Genomic DNA, 14,982 nt, shown 5'->3' with positions numbered 1-14,982 from the left:
ATACATAGGTATAGATTCAAAAATTTACAAAATAATGTAGCTACGTTTTAAGTTTTGTAGCAAATATACATACACACGGACGCACGCTAATACACTGAATTGATATCCACCATTTGAATACAACTCTTTCACTCAAGATAAAGTTGATACCCCCTAACTATACTTATGTTTCATAAATACATAAACTATAACTATATGTGATAATTACACTCTAAATTAATGTTATTTCTGATTTTTTGTCTCATTATTATTATTGACCCTGCCATAATGGCAATTCATCTATGTACCTTCACTCACCAAGAAACAAAAACATGGCCTTTAATCATTTAACAATGGGTTGCAAAGCTTCTAGTCTTACTCACAATATCAAACCAAGCCCACAAGTTAAAAGTGGGCCTAAGTCTTAGAATGAGAAAGAACTATCAGATATGGGCCATTCATACAAATGCTCCTATTTTGAAATGATCTTTAATCTTTGCCCTTTAAAATTGTTTGGTCTTTAATTTTTACTTTTTAGAACTTTAAGTAATAACTGAAAATGTTCCAGACAGCGAAACAATAAACTAAAAATAATAAGGCAAAAGAAAATTACCAAGGCATAATTAGTTCAGTTAAAGTTATGCTACATGCATAAGCTCAATATATAATACAAGTTATGCACAAGGCATAAGTTAAGTGGCATAAGCTATGTCAAAAAAAAAGTTATGTTATTGCTAATACGTTTAATAAAGTTATTGTTTTACCTTAGGCCTCAATAAGCCATCGTAAGGTCGACATGTCGTATGGGGTGGGATGCTTGTAAAAAGCTGCTTTGAATATGAGTAATTCCTAAAAAAAAAAAAGCAAAGTCTGATATTTGACGAAGATCTTTCATCTCCTCTGCAGCAAGCTCTGTTGGTCTCGCGCTCCAAACTGATGGCGTCTCGACGTTCTCCTGGCCAGCAAGTTCGTTCCTTGAAGTATTTTCCTCTTAGTTTAAAGGCTCTAAGGCATAAATGTAGTGGCACAAGTCAGTGGCAAAGCCACCTTGTGGTTAGGGGGTTCGTTCGAACCCTCTTAGATAGAAAATTATATTATTTATACATGGTTAAAATATTTTTTAATGTATATTTAGTAGATGTCAAACTCCCTTCGACTAGTTCGTCTATCTACTTGTTCATATTTTGAACCCACTTAGTCAAAATTCTGACTCCGCCACCACTGACACAAGTTATGCTTGAAGTTTGAACGTAACAAAAGATTAAATTAAAGTCATAAGTTATGCCTCAAGGCATAAGTTTACACGACACAAAATGCCCCACGACATAAGCGTTTGGTGATGAATGGGCGCAATCACACATTCAATTTTTGTTTTCTTTCTTTCTTCCTTCACCATTGACGATGCTTTTTGGATTTTATACCTACAATTAGTGATGGCAAATGAGCGGGTTGGATTAAATTTGGACGGGTTCAAAATGGGTTAAAATGAAATGGATAATAATTCAACCTGCCCATATTTTATATGGATAAAAATATATTGAGTAACAAATGAGTTAAGTTAAATATTAATTTGCCCATATTTTCATAAATAAATGATACTTTACTTTAAAATTCAATTTTAGAACTTTAAATATGGGTACTACTTTAGAATAGTACCCATATTTGCCACCACTAATTAGGGATGTACATGGACCGAATTGGTTCTAATTTTTACAAACCAAATCAAATTATTTGTGTTGGGTTATTAAATTTATAAACCAAACCAAGAAAAGTCGAGTTTTTCGATATCAATTTTTCTCAGGTTTTTTGATTTTTTTCGAGTTTCTCGAGTTTTTCATAGTATCTAATAAAAAGCACAGAGCGGTGCTTCTTAAAAAGAGTTCTAGTACAAAATATCAACATATAAGATGGAGGCAGAACACTATTTGAAGTTTTAACTTTATAATATAACTTTATAAGATGGGCTTTTTTTTATATTATTTAGATGTGCTTCTCATGTCCAAATCTAAATGTAAGAAAGAAAACAAAAATTATGAAAAATTTTAAAAATGTATTTATAAATTACATTTTAATAAATATTCTTATGTATAACATAATTTAAAAGTAGTATATCTATAATCGGGTCGGTTTGGGTTCGGTTTGACTATTTTTAGTTAAAACCAAACCAACCCTATAATGGTCGGAGTTTTTTTCCAAACACCAAATCAAGTCAAACCAAACCACTAATCGAATTTTTTTTCGGATTTGGTTTGATTTATCGATTTGATGCAGTTTATCGATTTGCCTTGTATAGCCCTACCACTAATGATGCAAATCAACCACATGACAAAGGTGGGGAAGAATTAGTACTAACGACCATTTTATGTGTAGCTGATAATGTACATTATTGTTACATTTAGCTAAGAAGTCCCACATATCAGTAACAAGAAAGTTATTAAAATAATCATTTGTAAAGTAAAGAAAAAAAATCTGTTAAATCATCTTTAAATCTCAAATTTAAATCTTGAAAATAAAATATGTTATTTGTTATAATAGATGAAAAGGACATGATGATGCAAAAATTGTTCATGTACATATTACTTAAACTCGTAAATTTATCAGCTTTTTTATAAAATCGGAAAGGGGTCAAAACTACCCTTCAATTATTCGAAATAGGTCAAATATATTCTTCAACTATTTTTGGGCTTAAAACTATCCCTCTCGTCTAACTATTGGATCACTTTTTAACATACTAATATGTGGGATTCGATATGTAAATAAAAATGTCACGTGGACGTCCATCTAAGCACATTAATCAGATTAGTGTGACTAATTAATTATGAACTTCAATAGGTAGACTTTGAAGGGTCCGAAAAAGCGGCAGAAAAGTAAAACAAATGTACAAATCATGAAAACCACATCATAGATAGTGAGTGTATAAGTCCATGGACGTGGTCAATCTTTTCCTGAACATGTCAACGGCATAGACGAAAATAAGATTACGAGTTAATGAATTTTAAATTTTAGAAAAAAAATATATATTGAATTTTGAATATATTAATATTACACATATATGTGAATTTTTATACATAAATAAATGATTAAAATTAAAGCTATTTGTTCTATTGAACGCGTAAGTCGAATGTTAGGTCCGCCCTTATAAACCATTATTGCCTGACAAAATAAAAGCAAGAAAGTATGCGCATTTGTGTAAATATAATGAGGTCAATGGTAAGTTCTGTACAATAGAAAATTATAGGGGTCCATTGTATTATCACGAAACCTTCCAATTGAAGAAATATGAGTAATGTTTATCATGGACCATACTAGCCTATATATATATTATTCTCAGATAGTAATTAATACACTACTGAATAGAGTACTCGAAAGAGATTTAGCTATAACAATCAACTCCCCTAATTGTGGCGAGGAATCATGACTAGCATAGCATTTTGTACCAATATCGATTTCTTGTCATAATTCAGTCGGTAAGGGAATTCAAATCAACAATTATGATGCTAGTTTTTTTTATTTTATATTATTTTTAACGATTTCAACAAATTATATGTATCATCGGGTGAACAAAATCAAATTGAAAATCGCATCAAACTGCAAATTTGAGTTAAATCGGAAAAAAATATTGACTAGTGATTTAGTTTGACTTGATTTGGTATTCAAGTAAAAAAAAAGGAAAAATTTCATGTATGAAAAACCTTTTAATAAGCATAATAACTTCATATGTATATAGTTTCTCTAATTACAAAAGTTGTAGCGAATTATACAAACGTTGTAGCAAATTATACAAACGTTATACCCACGAATTATTTGTATACCGAAATAACAAACACTGTGAATTGTATAGTGAATTATACAAACATTGTACACGAATTGTATAGCGAAATATACAAACGCTATACAAAAATTGTAAATTGTATACCGAATTATACAAATGCTATTTTATAGCGAATTATACAAATGCAGTACACGAATTATATAGCAAAAATATACAAACCAATTATAGTAAATTTTAGCAAAATATACCCACGAATGGTAATAAAATAAAACTATACCCATATGAAATAATAAACTAGTAATGTTTGTCATCTCGTGTAATTTAAATTTGACTATATTTGGTTGGTTTGGTTTTAACTTTAAAAAAGTTAACCAGAGGCCAAACCAACCCGACATCATATATATATAATTTTTAAAAATTATTTTACACATAAAAATATTTACTTTGATATAATTTATAACTATTTCTTATACTTTTTCATAGTTTTTTATGTTTTAACAATATTATTTCAAGTTTGATTTAAAATTTTGAATAGTCCAATAAAGGTTATATTTCATAGATATTAGTAACTCTAATAAAGTTCAAATCAAAATCAAATCAATATTATTGCTAAAAAAAAAATCAACTCAACACTAAGAATGACAATAATTAATGTTGAATATTTTTCTTTAATTATATATTGGTTTAGATAACTAAAATACATAACCTAATTTTAGTTTTCTTTAATGTTTAGTCATATAATTAATACTTATTAGACTTATTTTAGCATGATTAAGTACTTTAAAAATCATAATCATTTTCATTTTGATTTATCTATTTGCAATATTTGTTTTATGTGATTACATTATTATTTTTGTTGAATATTTTGGTGTCATCACTCATATCATATTTGTATTATTTTCTTAAGAAACACCTTAGATAATTGTATTTGGGTATGATTAAAGAAATATTTAAAACACAAGTTAATTATATGTTTGTATGAATGCTTTATCGGAAAAATCCAAAAAAAAATCTGAAAAGCCGAGAAATCAGAAAAAATTTAAGGTCTAAATATTTGAATTTTATTAAATTGATTTGATTTATAAATTTAAAAATACGACACAAATAATTTGATTTGATATTTAAAAATCGGGTCCATATACACCCCTATATATGCATATTACTTTTTGCAATATTATTTTTAAAACGCATATAAAATTTTACGAAACAACCTTAATAAGATGCCTTCGATGATCAAGATATCGTGTAAAAAATATAATTTGAATCTGAGTCAATCTCAAAGTCTAATTTAAAAGGTATGAATTGAAGAGGTCATCCCATTATTAAAGGGCGGGGTGGAATTTTTCACATGTTGAACTAAATAACATGAATCAAATTAGTCTTCCTAGGCATAATAAAAGTAAATCTTACAAGTATATGACGGTTCACCACCACACAAATCACAATAGGAACCATTCCATTTCCACCGCCATGCAAAATATCATACACGTCAAAAAATTTCCTTAGGTAGCGCCGGTCCATTTATATAACTTATGAATGTTCATCTCATGGGCGGATTTGTGTTGCTTGAAGGGGTGTCACACCATATCGCGATTTCAATATATATATAAAGTATAAATATTAAATGCGACATTCTTAAAAATAATGAATTTTATGGTGTCAGCGGTTAAATTTCAAATTTATCATTGTAGAGATGCAAGTTTGAGCCCTGCAATGGGGTGTATTTTTTTTATAACTTTTTTATCATGCAAGCCATACAAAATATCATACTCGTCAAAGTTTTCCCGTAGGTAGCGCCGGTCCATCTATATAACTTATGAATATTCATCTCAGGGGTGGATTTGTGTTGCTTGAAGGGGTGTCATGTCATCTCGTGGTCTCGATTGAAAATCTGTATACACATGTATATTTGTATATATATTTATAAAAAAAAGTATAAATATTAAATGTGATATTCTTAAAATAATGAATTTTGTGGTGTCAGTGGTTAAAGCTCAAATTTACCACTGTAGAGATGCAAGTTCAAACCCTACTATGAGGTGTATTTTCTTATAACTTTTTTATCATGCAAGCCATACAAAATATTATACACGTCAAAGTTTTCCCGTAGAGAGCGTCGGTCCATTTATATAACTTATGAATGTTCATCTCAAGGGCGGATCTGTGTTGCTTGAAGGGGTGTCACGCCATCTCGTGATCTCGATGGAAAATCTCTCTCTCTTTCTCTCTCTCTCTCTCTCTCTCTCTATCTATCTATATATATATATATAAACGTGACATCCTTAAAAATAATGAATTTTGTGGTGTCAGCGGTTAAATCTCAAATTTATCATTGTAGAGATGCAAGTTTGAGCCCTGCAATGGGGTGTATTTTTTTTATAACTTTTTTATCATGCAAGCCATACAAAATATCATACTCGTCAAAGTTTTCCCGTAGGTAGCGCCGGTCCATCTATATAACTTATGAATATTCATCTCAGGGGTGGATTTGTGTTGCTTGAAGGGGTGTCATGTCATCTCGTGGTCTCGATTGAAAATCTGTATACACATGTATATTTGTATATATATTTATAAAAAAAAAGTATAAATATTAAATGTGATATTCTTAAAATAATGAATTTTGTGGTGTCAGTGGTTAAAGCTCAAATTTACCACTGTAGAGATGCAAGTTCAAACCCTGCTATGAGGTGTATTTTCTTATAACTTTTTTATCATGCAAGCCATACAAAATATTATACACGTCAAAGTTTTCCCGTAGAGAGCGTCGGTCCATCTATATAACTTATGAATGTTCATCTCAAGGGCGGATCTGTGTTGCTTGAAGGGGTGTCACGCCATCTCGTGATCTCGATGGAAAATCTCTCTCTCTTTCTCTCTCTCTCTCTCTCTCTCTCTATCTATCTATATATATATATATATATAAACGTGACATCCTTAAAAATAATGAATTTTGTGGTGCCAGTGGTTAAAGCTCAAATTTACCATTATAGAGATGCACGTTCGAGCCCTGCTATGGGGTGTATTTTCTTATAACTTTTCTATCATGCATGCCGTATAAAATATCATACACGTCAAAGTTTTCACGTAGGTAGCGCTGGTCCATCTATATAACTTATGAATGTTCATCTCAAGGGCGGATCTGTGTTGCTTGAAAGGGTGTCAGTCCACCCTGTGGTCTCGATTGAAAATTTGTATATATATGTACATTTGTATATATATTTATAAGAAAAGTATAAATATTAAACGTCACATCCTTAATAAGTCTTGTGGTGCCAGTGGTTAAGCTCAGATTTACCACTGTAGGGATGCAAGTTCGAGCCTTGCATGGGGTGTATTTAAATAAAATCTTAACTAAACCAGTAGAACAAGTCTAAATTTTATATGCATATTTGCTAATAAAATATTATGTATTATTTTGCTCTACGCTGGAGTTTTTTGCCATATGTTACCGTTCAAAGGAGCGTGGCACCTAAAAATTTAAAATCTTGAATCCGCCTCTAATTCATCTCATGGCCCCGTTAATTTATTTCAATTTTTTAAAATATTTATTAAATAATTTTAAATCTGACAACACATTTAAATATTAAAATAATGTATTCAATTGAAATACACATACAAAGATAATTAAGATGATTGTAATTTTGATAACATTTAAACAGGGAAAAATAAAGAAGTTGACCTGCGAGCTTTCCTCAATTCAACCAGGTTGTTATGTGTAGGACTTTGGCAATAACATAATCGACAAATTCAAGATGCACTTCTCCAAGTAAAAGGAGTCGAATAGAGATTGATTGTGCCCGAAAGACTATGAATTAATTTACAATTTTATCGAATTAGATAAATATTCTTTTAACATAATTTAAATTAAAAAAACTCAAAAACACACCAAAATATAAAAATCGGAATCTTTCATAAAACAATGTTTATAATGGCATGAATAAGCTCACACTAACACATTTCGAGATGCCCTTTAAAAGGAACAGCCAAAAGAAAAGAAGAAATAAGAACAATGGGCTCAGAAAAAGTTTTAAGATGGAGGAGCATCCCTCTTCTCGAAAAAGAAGCCAGCGTTACGTTCCAGCACATATGTATGTTTATAAGACAAAAGACAACAACCAAGGAAGCATTGCACATTTCTCTAATACCCCTGTTTATTGATTGGCAACTTCCTAATCTTTAAAAATCCATTTAAATAGGAGTATTATACTTTAATGGTCAAACAAACACAAATATCATAAAGGAAGTTGTTCACGGGCAACAATTATCGTCAAAGTGCCAATGTGGCTTGCATGTGCTATGATAAGTGAACAAGATCTTTAGCACCTTAGTTCTCTTTTCATATACTTGCACTAACATCGTACTAATATCATGATTTGTTACGTATTAATTATGTATAATATAATAATATTATGATTTGTTATGTTTTAGTTATATCCTTAAATTTTATAGTACTATTCCCTTTATCTCCGTATCAAATTAAACGGTGCCGTATAAAATGGGATTGAAAGAATAATACATAGGGTGTCTCTAGCTAATATAAGCTGAAAATGCAATCAAGCAAAGAATTAAATAATAGGTCGAACCATAGGTGTCCTTCTAAAGTTGACATCAACTTTCACTTAGACACCTCAACAAAATTTTGTTCATTTTAGAGACCTCATATCATGTTCCACTGTGTCATTTTGACGCCTTTTTGCTAGCTAAAATTACAAAATATGTGTAATCCACTCGCCGGTGACGTAGCATGCTGATTAATAAAAGGATGAATGTCGGTTTGATTCACAAAAAAAAAATTATTTATAAGAAGAGGAAAGAAAAACTATTCAAACTTATTTTAAAAAAGAATATTTCAACAATAAAAGAAAAAAAAGTTCATTTTCTAGAAAATTCATTTCAATCAAAAGGAACTCCTCCTTACGGGAAAAAATGGAGTTTCGCCGGAAAAAATTATGGGATCAGATCTAATTTTTTTTCAATGGCTTTTTATATTTATTTTTAGAACTAATACTTTTAATTTTAGATAAAATGTGTTTTGGTGGAAGAGAGGAAGGAAGAGAGAAAGAGGGTGACGGCAATGGTGGATCTCCATCTTTTCCGGCGAGTTGTAGATTTGGTTTGGAGAAGTATTTATCGGTAGTAATTTTCCGGTGAAGTTTATTTGTGTTTTATTCTTTTACGTTCTTGTAAAGTTTTTTAAAATTAGTTTAATGATATTTTTTATTTTGTTCAAAATCAGTGCATTGCTATGGTTTTATAAGATTTTTTCAAATTAATGTGGTGGTAGTTTGATGAATGGTGGTGAAAGGTGGAAGGAGAAAGAGGGAAGAAGAAGAAAGGGAAAAATATTATTTTACACAAAAAGAATGATTTTCACGCGTTCAAAATCAGTGCAATACACGTACTTTACCAACTCAGAAAAAAATTGTCAAAATAACACAGAACATGATATGAGACGTCTAAAATAAACAAAGCCTAGTTAAGGTGTCTAAATGAAAGTTGATGCCAACTTTAGGTGGCAACCGATGAATTTAATCTAAATAATACCATAACTAATATATGTACTTCATCCATCCTATTTTACGTGGCACATCTAACTTGACGCAATATTTTAAAAAAAAATTAAAAATTTATAATCTAAAATAATCCTTAAATATTTGTATAGTTATAAGTCATTTTATTAGAAATAACAGGGTAATTTCAATGTTAAAATATTTCTAATTTATCGTAAAATGACATTCCTTAACTAAAAAAAATATATATCTAATATCACATGCATATAAGATGGAATATGACAGAAGAAAAGACACTTAAATATTTGTACAGGTATAATAGTAAATAATTAATGGTATAATTATTGATCAATTCCCCTGCCTGCCATACCAGGTCATGGAGGGTTTAAATATCATTTTTCTGCAACACACCCATAGACACTGGCAACAAAAGTGTAGAAAGTAAGTTGTAATCCCAAGCAAAACATGACCCAACCTAGTTTCTCCTTTTCACTACTTATTAAAACTAAAAAAGCTTTTATTCTTTTTTTTTTTAATTCCCAACATTCTTCATCATATATATCATTCTTAACTATCTAACCCCACTATCCATAACTAGTAACAAAATCTCCCCTGCTTCTAAAACTTCATCAACATTTATCGGTCAGTAAGTCCAATCCTGCGGAAGAAGTAGCTCTTGTGACATTGTTGCTGGTTGTGAGTAGGTATTTCCTGATCTCAAATTATGTCTCGGTTGAGCCACTGCCATATTATTCGGATATCGCGAACCACCGGAAGGAGTTGAGCCACTTCTGGCTTGAACAAGATTCTGTTGCCTAACATCCACAGCTTCTAAGTTCAAGTTCAGGGCCTGGACCACTCTGTCTGGTAATAAAACTGTTGAACACCCTGCTAATTTCCAAACAAAATATTTGCGTACACATCAGCATAACAGAACAAAGGAAACACAAATAGGTCATACCCATACATCAGAATCTAAACACAAGAAAGGAATATGAAATCTGAGTCAAATAGATTAGATGGTACTACTATTAATTTGAATTTTTCTTTGTTGTTCACACCCACCCAAAAAGGGGACAGACCAATTGGAAAGCATCCAAATGACTAGACGCTGACACTAAAGAACAGTCCAAAACTAGAGTCATCTTCCACTATCAACGCCAAGAGACCATCAACAAATATTAAATAAATAATTATAGACTAAATCTTCTCCATTAAGTAAAAGTTTAAAAAATTTCAAACCTACATCCATAGAGTCAACCAAGTGGTAATACACATAATTAACCACTTCACTAATCAATGAAGTAATTTAGTTGGTAATATCTATTGATGACACTATAACAGGGGATTTTCTAAACAGGTTACCTGGTTTCTTTCGAGTTTCAGTTTGTGTCCCAATTCTTCTGGGCAAGAAAACACCAGTTCCAGCACACTCCCTTTTAGGATCTGGATTTCCCAGAAAAACAGCACGCATGCCTGAGCTAGGCTGCTGGTGAAACTGAGACTGCTGCAACATGGGCCAACTAGAAATTGAAGAATTCATAGGCCTAGAAGCTCCATTTTGGCCTCTGCTTTGAGCCAATTGCTGGTGGTTCTGGTTCACCGGATACTGAACAAATACTCCTTGGCCTTGTTTCATTATCTGTTGCTGTTTCAATCGCTGAAACTACATTTCATAGACAAAACAAATATATAAGTTTAATATGAAAAAGGAAAAAGTGGGAGTTTAGCAATATCAAAGCTTACTTGAGCTATTTGCAACTGTTGGTAAGAGAGCGAGGGCTGATTTAAGTATTTTGGGGCTACAGGGACTCTACTGTTTTTCTCGGCAATACCCCATAATCCAGTTTTACTATGATAAAGTCCGGTAACTTCCTCCATCATCCTAATCCTCGCAACTTCTCCGGCAGTCGCATAAAATTGATCAAAAGCCCTATCGCTTTGGTTCACCGGCGGCGGGGAAGAAACCTGTGAAGGACAGTTTGGTCTTCCATGGCTTGATCCCTGCTTGCACCGGTATAAAGTCGACTGAGGCGAACCTGATAAACTCCAACCCTAGAAAAAGCAAAAAAAATCCCAAATATTCATCAACCAAAAACACACCTTAATATTACGCAAAAATAAAAAAGACCCAAAATCAAAAGTTACCTTTGTGTTTCCATAGCCGAACCCAGATTCATGAAGTGCAGAGTGAGCCATTTTCTGAGTTAACCCAGTAATATAGTCTTCTTCATCACTCTCTGTATCTACTGACCCGATCACAGACTCCACCGGCGAACTCAGATCCGACTGAGTTCCAAACGGGTTAAACCCGGATCCAAAATCATCCGTAAGAAACTGTGAAGGAAGCCAAAACTCACCATCATCCAACTTCTTCTCCATCTCAACAATAAAAGAGTAAAGAAGTTAGATGTGTTTATTGAAGAGCTTTAACTGATCCAAACGTTGCTGCTTCTTAAAGATACAAGTAATAATTACAGCCACAACAACCCCCTTTGTGCTTTTCTGTTCTTCCACTGTGTGAAAAAAGTGGCAGTGACAACTCCAAATAGAGTAAGAGGAAAACAGGGGATTTGAAAAAGAATCTAAAGAAGAGAGACTAATAAAATAAAGTGTAAGAGAAAAAGAGAGAATGGGATATAGTGGGGCTTGCAACAAAGGTGTTTGAAGAGCCATTTTTATATCCACTTGCTGTGTCAGTAAGTGCCAACTAGCAAATCCTTAACTATTAAATGCGCCCCATTGCAAATTTTGTGATAATATGGTTGTATTGAATGGGTACTAAATTGACATTATTATCTATTTGATTATTTTTTTTCCGTTTCACATTCCAGCCCAGATTTAAAATTTATAAATTTTAATAATAATTTATGCAGAATTAAGTAATTTTTTTTAAAACACAATTAAAATTTTAATTAAAGTTATTGAGTTCAGCTTGATTATTGTAGTGCTTGTTTTTGATATCTCGCATCATTGATTGTTTACAGTATTTTGATTATCGCACTATTTTCTTGTTCATCGTGTTAGTTGTTGTGAAAACTGTTTTCTTCTTCTTTTTTTGTATTTGATTTTGTTTCACTCGAATTCAGGGTCTTTCAAAAACAGTTTCTCCACATCCACAAAATAGAGGTAAGTTTTGTATACACTTTATCCTTCAAATATCCTTGCAAAATTTCATTGAATATATTGAGTTTATCTTAACAGTTGATTCCACCCTTGACATTCGGCACCTACTTTAGAGTCTTACTAATATATATTCGTGCATGATTTAAGTTTAAGAAGATTCTATGAGAATTAGTAAAGATTACTACTCATATTGGTCTTATTAAAGGTGGAAGTAAGTAAATATATATTCGTGCATGTTTTAAGTTTAAGAAGATTGTATGAGAATTACTAAAGATTACTATTCATATTGATCTTATTAAAGGTGAAAGTAAGTAAATCAAGGTTTCTACGTATTTTCTATGATGCATACTTTCGCTCATAAAAAGTTCATTGTCATAATATATAGCTTTATTCTTAGAGTTTGAATTCGAAATCTTAATTAAAAAAGAAGAGTCTATCATAATCTTTGGTGGTTATATTACAATTTGATTTAGTTAGGAGTTTTTTAAAAAAGAATTACAATATTTATAAAGTTTATTTGATAAAAGAATGTTATTTCAACCTTAAAAAGTATAAATAATTAAATGAATTAAATATTATCTGATGATATAATATATTTGTGTATAACGAGTATTATAGTACATGAACAATATAAGATATTATTTTAAATACATTGTATACAAAGAGCATCGCGTTAATTACTTGTAGTATAAAAATCAATGATCCATCCGTTAGTGGTAGGTGTTACATATTTACGTACTACATTTTTCATATATGAACTTCCGCTCTCAATGTGTATAAAAATGGGAAAAAATATCAAACATATATGTATCGTTTATTTTAGTTCACACCTATTATTGGTTAGATTGTCCATATTAGTCGAGAAAATTAATTATTTCTCTCTTATATAATTCAGGACAAATTTTATTTCGTGAGATAGTACTCTTTTTTCTCATATTTTATTTTTTAAAAATTAAATTATGTGAATTTTAATTAATATTTTAAAATATATTTTTTCATCAAATTAGTATGAGAAAAATTATAATTTGTAGTATTTATGATATAGTTTTTAATATCTAAATTTTAAATAAAAAATACTAATTTGATCTTATTCAATTTAGCTTCAAAATATATTAAATTAATTTTTTTTCCAAAATATGACAATTATTTTGAAATAAAATGAGTACAATTATTACTCCTACGAATTTAGAACCAGGACAAGTACGCATCAAATGCTAGAGATCGTAGACGGAGAGATGTAGAAAAGGACTATTAACTTGCGTTTGTATATTTATTTTCTGCCCATATTGATCTAATCCTTTAGTGCAAAAGAAAAAAGAAAAAAACATAATCCTTCATCTCTGTGTAATAATAGACTACGCTGACCATCTAAGAATGTGGTGTAGTAGATGTGGTTGTTTCTTCGTTCTCTTAATTAGAGATTTTGAATTTTAAATATTAAAATTTTTTTGATAAGGAGCGTTTTCTTTAATCGGGTTTTAATGTAAATATTCACAGAAAAATTATTAAAAAAAAAAAGGCTATGCTGAAGCATTGACTAGTTTGTACTTTTGTTAAACCAATAAAACGCATGGGAATTCACTGTTTCAACTGTGGTCATATGGCCAAACACTATGCTGCCATTTCTTCTTTTTTCTGTCTAAATTGTGTCTTATAGTTGATGCACAACACAAAGCTACTTCACATCTCAAATCTTTTAGCCATAACAAATAATGCAGCTTAATAGTGATCGCATAACATGTTATAGAAATTTTTGCTATTGTTTCATTTAACGATAGTTATTTGCTAAATAATCTCTTTATATTTCTTTCGCAACTTATCATGAACTTTTAATAGTAAGCGGGTGAAAAACTTATTTTTCTCAACAAACTTAAAATCTTATGAGAAGGTATAGTCCAATTATAAACATCTTGTGTCCAATAATAGCCCACACAGGAAGTATGACGATTAATTTTAATTTAAAACAAAAATCAATTCTTCTTATTGTTATTGGTAGGGGGTGAGCATTCCGCAAATTTCAATAGTGTGTAATTATTAATTGAAAATAGATATCAAATATTGAACTTTACGGCAATTCAGTAATTATGTACTGAAGAGAAAGAGATTTTGACAAGATAAGTTCATAATTGATCCAACATGATTTTATAGAGAAATAACGTAAAGGTTAGATCTCCTTTTTCAAATCGTAACATTATGAATTTATCGGCATAGATTGTCAATTTAATAACTAACTACTGAAGAAGACGAAATAACGGAGAGGAAGAAATAAAGATCTTTCATTGATTTTTTTGAATGAATCCAATACACTCTACATGATCCTTTATATAGAGAAACACAAACTTGCTTCACAAGAACACTAATCAATTAACTTTCTAACTGGCTAGTTTGTTATTCCTTCTAACTAACCGAACTGGCTCAGCTAACTAACTATGACTAAACATTACTCAACACAACCTGTCAAGCTGGTATGTGAAAAGCATTGAACATACCAAGCTTGGAGATCAATAGCTTGTGTTGAGCAGTCCCCAAACTTTTAGTCAATACACCTGCTAACTGAGAAGCTGTAGGAATGAACTGTGGTTGAACCAGATCACT

The 14,982-nt window shown here is 30.9% G+C and overlaps 1 protein-coding gene across 1 annotated transcript; it reads right to left on the bottom strand.

Annotated features, from left to right (window-relative positions):
• Positions 1-9,577: 9,577 nt before the first annotated feature.
• Positions 9,578-11,917, bottom strand: LOC129877560 (uncharacterized). The gene is made up of 4 exons (XM_055953077.1): positions 11,410-11,917; positions 11,008-11,316; positions 10,627-10,927; positions 9,578-10,149 (listed from the first exon to the last, which is right to left on the bottom strand). The coding sequence occupies exons 1-4, from the start codon at positions 11,641-11,643 to the stop codon at positions 9,905-9,907; spliced, it is 1,089 nt and encodes a 362-aa protein (XP_055809052.1). The 5' UTR covers positions 11,644-11,917; the 3' UTR covers positions 9,578-9,904.
• Positions 11,918-14,982: the final 3,065 nt, after the last annotated feature.

Source organism: Solanum dulcamara, chromosome 12 (genome assembly GCF_947179165.1).
Source record: "Solanum dulcamara chromosome 12, daSolDulc1.2, whole genome shotgun sequence".
Taxonomy (NCBI): Eukaryota; Viridiplantae; Streptophyta; class Magnoliopsida; order Solanales; family Solanaceae; genus Solanum; species Solanum dulcamara.
The sequence above is the reverse complement of the archived record's forward strand: the minus strand, read 5'-3'. Positions and strand labels throughout refer to the sequence as shown.

What these genes read in the sequence shown, in the direction of transcription:
- LOC129877560 (XM_055953077.1), bottom strand. Translation starts at nt 11,643, where the DNA reads ATGGAGAAGAAGTTGGATGATGGTGAGTTTTGGCTTCCTTCACAGTTT. An exon ending in TCGGCTATGGAAACACAAAG is followed by an intron (nt 11,317 to 11,409) that starts GTAACTTTTGAT and finishes TGCTTTTTCTAG; the next exon opens with GGTTGGAGTTTATCAGGTTC. An exon ending in AACAGTTGCAAATAGCTCAA is followed by an intron (nt 10,928 to 11,007) that starts GTAAGCTTTGAT and finishes TATGAAATGTAG; the next exon opens with TTTCAGCGATTGAAACAGCA.